Below are 6,918 nucleotides of genomic sequence, written 5' to 3' on the forward strand. Positions count from 1 at the left end.
ACTGGTGTTCAATATGGAATGAAAGAAATCCTTGATGTACCTCTAGAGGATGACCTTTCGGCTGATAATCGCTCAAATACTACCTCTTGTTTTACTAACACAGCTGCTGTAAGTCGTTACATCCGAGAAAGCTTGTCATTACTTGTTTCCCATACCACAAGTAATGGCCAGTAACGCAAAGACAATGAAGCCCAGTTCCGCCTGGTTATAATCACACTCTTTCGGCGTGGTCATCAGGCCTTTCAACTTATGCAGAACCACCAAACACTAGAAATGCACGTTGAATCTCTGCTCCGCACAATAGCTAACACTTGAGAATCCATCATGTGATGAAGCTAAGAAGGCACGAAACAACAAAAATAAAGATATGCTTGCTCATTGAAAACCAGTGATGGTACACTTCTTCCCCTTTTCCCTACACATTGCCGGTGGCTATCTCCTGGATTGAAAGCGAGTTCTCCAGATGAGATCTACGCTTGTTGTTTTTGGGAAAAATTTGATCACTATTGTCTGACTCGTTTGCATCATCGTTAGTCTGCGAAGCTTTCGGACAACTCCAGGTATTGTACTTTGAGGAGCCAGAAGTGGCTGAATCACTCTGACACTGGCCATTTTCATCCGAAAATCTGACCTGATGCGTTCGCAGCACCAATGTTGTATCACTCTTGACCGAACTCAGGTCGGTAATTTTGATTTCTGGCACAACCGCTTTGTTCAAAATGGGGATAGACGACTGACGACTGGACTCTGGTGAGTACGACCGCGGAAAGGAGTGAAAAGAAGCATCGTTGAGGGAGGGAGAGCTGAGTGGCGTCGCAAACTTGTCAGTGGTAGCTGATGAATCCCCTCCACGACTTCCGGGGAAAGTCCCTGGCATAGTCAAATTCCGATGACTGCCGGCATTGGACTCATTTAGTTCATCATCTGAACCAACAGGGTTAACCACCCAAGGTCTGGGTCCGTCTTCCACCTCGTTCGACGCCAACCGCTTCAGGCGCCTGATTTCTCGGCCCAATGCTTCGAGTTCTCGATAACCAGCCTCGGTGGGATGGAGTGCAAGCTCTGGGTATTCCAGTGTGGCTCTTGCCTGGTCAAGATGCGATTCCCCGCACGAAACGTCTGATGATCTACGGGAATGAACAAGCTTGTTGAGGCCGGATTTAAGAGCCTTTCCGAATTTGCTTGACATTGAGTTCTTCTGTCTGTGACCCATGACCCCGTTACGGCGGCGGTTGGAATTATCCCCAGAGATCGCGGTCTGTGTAATCTCTTGGTTTGGCGATCTATGGGAAGCTGTTTGCTCGGGCCGAGCTTGGTCCGTATTCTCGTGGTCCTCATTTCGTTCTGCACGGTTGTACGAAGGAAACCTTGTCCATGCCTCTGGAAACTTTCGAGGCCTCTGTATCTCGGGTCCTGGGCTCTCGAGTGACGATCTGCGCACACCTGCGACGTTCGAAACATTATCGCTCGGCTCTGGATTGCTTTCAAGTGTCTTGGCAGAAAGTCCAGTGGAAATGGACACGGGACTGCTGCGTTGATCTTGGCCACCAGGGCGCGCTCCTGGGTACGGATAGGGGTAATAAGTTTTGGGTGGGACGTCATATGTCAAGGAAGAGAAACGGCCGTTGCTGCATTTCTTTTTGATACCTGTATGGCGTCTCCAGATCTCCTCTCGCACAGCAGATTGCCAAAGCTCTACTGTGCTATCATCACAGTCGGAGAATGGAAACTCGCTGCTTTGATGGAGCGTTTGCGGACCAACATCACTGAGTGCAGATTTCTTGTGTCTTTGCGAATCAACCGGGCGTGATGTAGAGGACAATGGAGTATTCTGCTCGTCGTCTACCTGACCGTCAAAGGAAGCCGGGGGCAGTTTGACTCGTCGAGGTAAGCTCAAATGTAATCTCGCCAGCAGTGAGCGCTTCGACGGTTCGGCGCGTAGTTTCATGGAATCGGTCGGTTTATCGAACCTTTTGGCGATATTGGACGGTGCCCCATGCCCTAGATGAAATCGAGCAAAGCTCCTCTCCATTATATTTAGCTTTGGTACCGACTGACGTTTGTTGATGGTATTTGATGCCACGCCCGATGAGATTAGCTCGGTCTGAGTGGCGGTGCCTCCATCAGTAGGACTATCGAGCGAGCTCCCTCCCGTGGCCATGTTCGAATGGCTTTCACCAAAAGGATTGGACGAAAGAAGCCCTGTGATCTATTAGCATCCGAACAGAAGTCGTTCATGGTGGACTACTCACATCGCAGTGGTGTCGCTGAAAGCAAGTTATGAGGACCCATGACACCTGACGGTAGATGCGAAGAAGAAGTTCCTGCGCTAGGATCGGCGCTATGTCCAGCTGAGGGATATGCCGATGATGGGTTGGTAATGAGGCCAGCCTGACCGTTGGGCTGTCTGTGTGATGTCTCGGATTCGTATGCAGCTGTCTGATCCGAGCTACCATGTCTCACAACATACCTACGAACTGTGTTTTGTTCCGACTCTGTATTTGCAGGGGATTCCTCAGGGGTGTTCAGAGTCTGTGTAGCAAGCTGCCGATGGATATCCATGTCATGAAGATGGACAATCTCAGGACGCTGAAGACCAATGTCACCACTAGGATGATTGGGAATTGAGCTGCATCTCTTGAGCATGACCACTTTAGCCTGTTCCACGCTTATTTCAGGATCACCGTCTCTATCCGAAGTCCTACCCAAGGAAAGTGACGGCGAACATGACCCAAGACCCTGGCTTCTGAGCCAAATACCCATTGGTGACTGATCCAACACGCATGGAGTTGCATTCCCAGGGGTGCGGGCTGAGGAAGAGCGTGGACGAGTCTCTGACTTGGACCGACGTAGTAGCGGTACTGAACGTGAGGTAACAACCTTCGAAGCTGCTGCTTTGAGGAAGGACTCGGCATCTTGGGAGGAACCATCTTGGTCGATGAAGCCCAGAAAGTCTTCGAGTTGAGTAGCGCTGTAAGAAAGCCTCCAAGAGCCCAAGGAGGAAGTGTCAATAGTATTGGAATAGCGCTGCGGAGCCAAGACCGGAGAGGCTGGCATTTCTGGGAGTGAACTGCGTTCTCGAATTGGCTTCTGGATAAATGCAATTGTTGGATATTTGAGACTGTTTGCTCGGGGGCAGCTGTTTTCCTTGTCTGAAAGGGGAGCCGCCTTTCCTAATGCCGAGACATCGGCACTGGACTTTGCAATGGATGAGGAGGTCGTATCGGAATGTGCCTCTCCCTCCTCTTTTTGGGCTACCGAGAACTCTAGTGCATCACGGGGCCCTCCACCTGGAAGGTAGTCAAGCGAAGAAGATCTGGGCGGTGGCAACACGGAGGAGACCTCACTCCGAGACCGCTCGTGGGATTGCTCAATGCGGAGTTCCTCTTGTATCCTTTTGTGCATCAGTCTCTTGAGCTCAGCCCGTCTTTGGATTTCCTCCTCGCTGCAGCCAACGGCTGAGCGAGACTTTTTCTTTGGCAAAGAGTCTTGGGACAAGTGACGACGAATATTCTCTCTGACGAGCTGGAGAGTGCTGGTACTCTTGCTTGGCTCGGTCGATCTGCCTGGTAGGTCGTCCTCCGAGTCTTCAACCACGAGATCGCTCAAGTCGGCTGGCCCAATCGGAACGATAACAGAAGATGTTGCCAGTTGTAGCGATGTACCAGACTTGCTGGAAGAGTCTGGATAGGCGTCAACGGCCAGCGGAATGGCGATGACTGGGTTGGATGTAAGTGGCCCTGCAACAGGTAAGCGAGCAGGAGGAGGAAGTGCCGGAAGTGCACGCGAGGGTTTCGGAGTTTGATTCCTGGGGCTCGGTGTCGACGGCGTCACTGTTCTGGGAGGGCGAGGTACCCCACAACAGCAGAAGCCCGTCATCGTCCAGGCTGCTATGTCGAGATGGAGCAATGGATCATTGGCTTTTCTTTCTCATGGGGGAGTAGCCCTGCTGGTGTTTTGAGGCTTGCTAATGTTGCAGTGTTTCCAAAAAGGGAGTGTTGTAGTTTTCGCTGTGATGGGCTGGACAACACAGGGCCATCAAGACCCATGAGAAGCAGATCAGAGTAAAGATGCGAAAGGGAACAGCTCCAACAGCAAGACGAGGGGTGGAAGAGAGAAGAAGCTGACAAGAAGAGCAACCTAAAGCAGTCACACAGAGCGACAGGTCAAAGTTGACGGGCGTAGATGCAACATTGGTCCAATTTCCTGGGAGGCGTGGTTCGAGCTATTCCTCTTGACGAGGAAGGTGAGGTAGTGTGTAAGTAGGTAAGTAGCGAAGGTGCGGAGGGGTTCAAGGTTCCTCAAGCCCAGGTTCCGAATCAATCGTGCGACTCTGAATAAGGTAAGACTGGACCTGTGATTGGATTACTAGGTACCAAAAAGGAAAGAACTTAAGATTCAGTGACGATTCCGAGTATGACCTTGGTAGTGTGATGGACCCCATGTTGGAAATCTCGAGCGTCAGATCCATCATCACTCTTTCCCTATTTGCTTATAACTTTCCTGCTTCACTGCTTCAGTAGAGAGGTTGCCTGCCTTCAGCGGTATAAGACATCTGCAGCGCTGTGGAAGGTGCAACAACTTTAACAACGTGAACGGCAAGTGCAGCTCACCATGACATGGGGGTAGAGATGAATAACGGAAGTCGCGTGCTAGCATTTGCTCGAGTGACAGACCTGCAACACCAAACCAGCTGCACCTAATATGCCTTAGTTAGCTCATCTAGAGATATCTCGGCATTGTCCCGGGCAGGAATCATAGAGCGTAACCATCTCAGTTCGCCACGGCTGGCTTGTAAATAGGCATGTTCTTGTCTCCATCAAACACCTTCCCGCTCCCATCATACGGCGTATCCCACGGCACTCCATCTTCAATATGCCAGGTCTTCTCGACCGCTGGCAAGGCACCCTTTCCACCAGCACCCACGAGCCTCCAATTCGGGATCGGGATGGGTAACCAACTTTCGTTGTGTAGAAAGCCCGGATAAGACAGCGAGTTGTTGAGTGTCGCCAGGTTCGTCGGGTCCCTGTTTCCCCCGTACCTGGCCGTCTCCGCCGCGAATCGGAACACATTGGCTCCGACGTCGTACCTACCCAGATGGGGCAGTCCCCAGTTGTTTTGCACCGAAGACAGGATGCTGTAGTGCGTGTAAAAGGTGTCGTCCTGTGTGCCCCTGAGCTCCTTGGGGACGGCATTGCCCAGCAGCAGGGAGACAATGTGGTTCGGCTCCCCGTAGTTCTCGGACTCGTCGAACGTGAGCAGGATGAGCGTCCGCTCGTCAAAGGCCTTGTCGTCCAACAAGGGCTTCAAGAACTCATGCGACCACTCGGTTGCCGTCTCAAGCGACGTGTTGTGTCCGTCGTGCATCATGTTGGGCGACATAAACACAAATTGCGGCACTCGCTTGGCCACAAAGTCGTCATGGAATTCGTTGAAGGACTGCAGGCAGAGCAGACGCGTTCCGTTGGCCGTGACGCTGTCAAACGACACAAAGGGACTGAAAGATAACGGGTTAGTTTGGTGTTATGGTTACATGAGAGGGGGAGAGGGGATCTTGTGCAATGTAGGTAAGAAGGTGTCGGTTTACTTGTGCTTGCGGACATAATCCCACCCGCCGTTGTGCGTGGAACCATCGCTGTAGTTACCCATGAAGCCGGGGCCGGGCATGTCCTCAAAGTATCCGCCCCATGAGATGCCACGGGTATCGAGCAGGTCAACTACCGTTGATACATTCTCTGGGACTCTGACTTCGTAGTCATGGTTGAGTCCGAAATAGTCACCGGCAATGGCAGCGAGATAGTTTGGCTGGCTTGGGTGTGTTTGCGCATAGTATCTCGAGAGCAGGACTCCCTGCTTCTTCAGGTCGGCAATGCTTTTGTCTACCGCAACCTTGGCGAAGTCCTATGTGAAGAGTCAGTAAACCTGTTGATGAAATATATCAGGTCAAGACGACTGGACTGACCTGATTCTCCAGCCAAATGGTGATGAATCTGTCAAAGACCTTTCCCTTGACAACATCAGCTGCAGCACCCACAGTGTGCAAAGCTGCAAGGCCGCAAAGGGCGAAAAAGGAATTCCGCATTGCGAGGCTCTTGTTGGTGGTCTTTTCAGCATACGCCCACTTCCTGATCAGGACTGAGTGAGGTGAGATAATCTCAGTTGATCCCTCTCATGCTCTCATGAATCTCGTGATAAAACGGTAGGAAAAACCACGTCGCAGTCGGCAGCAGAGCACTTGCTGCCAAGCATCCTGCAAGATTCTGGACCCATTGTCGGCCGCCTTACCACAGTTGTGTTAATGGCGTTAGTATGGCACAGCATGGTGCATTTACGACTCGGACAGCCGACCCCGACCCCGACCCCGAGTCAGTCGTTCCTGGTTGCCGGTGTCACCTGGGACACTTTATGATCTACACCGAAACGATCCAAAAGGGAACATGGAACATTATCGTGTTATCGGAGCTCACAGTGAACAAGATAGTATGATCTTTATCCTGGAGATCACTCCATCCATGCTCTGTCGTGACCGTTTCTCCGAAGCGAACCTGAAGAGTGGTCTCCCTCAACCTGAACCCCTGGACTGGACTTCCATGTCTCTGAACGGGATATCTCACCTCAAAAAGATCCAAGACAAAGACGCTAACAGATCTACATTGGGTTTCACCGCCATTACTGTTAACGACAAGGCCTGATGTCGTCATTCTGACTGCCCGTTTGGACCCCTATCAGGCACACTTTCCAAGCTGGAACAGCGATCCCCTGTAACAACTGGGCAGCACTGACTGACCTGCACTGCACCCCCCGCATTGTATTCGGTTCCATGCCCCAGATCCACCCCCCCTCCCCCGACAACCTGAAGTGCCGTCCGTGGAAGATCCATCCATCCGCCCACAGTCGCGTCGTCGCGTCTTCCCCCCC

At 51.8% G+C, this 6,918-nt stretch overlaps 2 protein-coding genes across 2 annotated transcripts; both read right to left on the reverse strand.

The window, feature by feature from the left end:
- Positions 1 to 415: 415 nt before the first annotated feature.
- NEUTE1DRAFT_43805 (uncharacterized protein) lies at positions 416 to 3,879 on the reverse strand (the record flags this gene model as incomplete). The annotated part of the gene is made up of 3 exons (XM_009853251.1): positions 416 to 2,202; positions 2,253 to 2,407; positions 2,471 to 3,879. 3 exons carry the CDS (start codon positions 3,877 to 3,879, stop codon positions 416 to 418), a joined length of 3,351 nt encoding a protein of 1,116 aa, XP_009851553.1.
- Positions 3,880 to 4,630: 751 nt separating this feature from the next.
- On the reverse strand, positions 4,631 to 6,082 carry NEUTE1DRAFT_65915 (uncharacterized protein; the record flags this gene model as incomplete). The annotated part of the gene is made up of 3 exons (XM_009854204.1): positions 4,631 to 5,497; positions 5,588 to 5,901; positions 5,963 to 6,082. The coding sequence occupies 3 exons, from the start codon at positions 6,080 to 6,082 to the stop codon at positions 4,774 to 4,776; spliced, it is 1,158 nt and encodes a 385-aa protein (XP_009852506.1).
- Positions 6,083 to 6,918: the final 836 nt, after the last annotated feature.

Source organism: Neurospora tetrasperma (genome assembly GCF_000213175.1).
Source record: "Neurospora tetrasperma FGSC 2508 unplaced genomic scaffold NEUTE1scaffold_4, whole genome shotgun sequence".
NCBI lineage: Eukaryota > Fungi > Ascomycota > Sordariomycetes > Sordariales > Sordariaceae > Neurospora > Neurospora tetrasperma.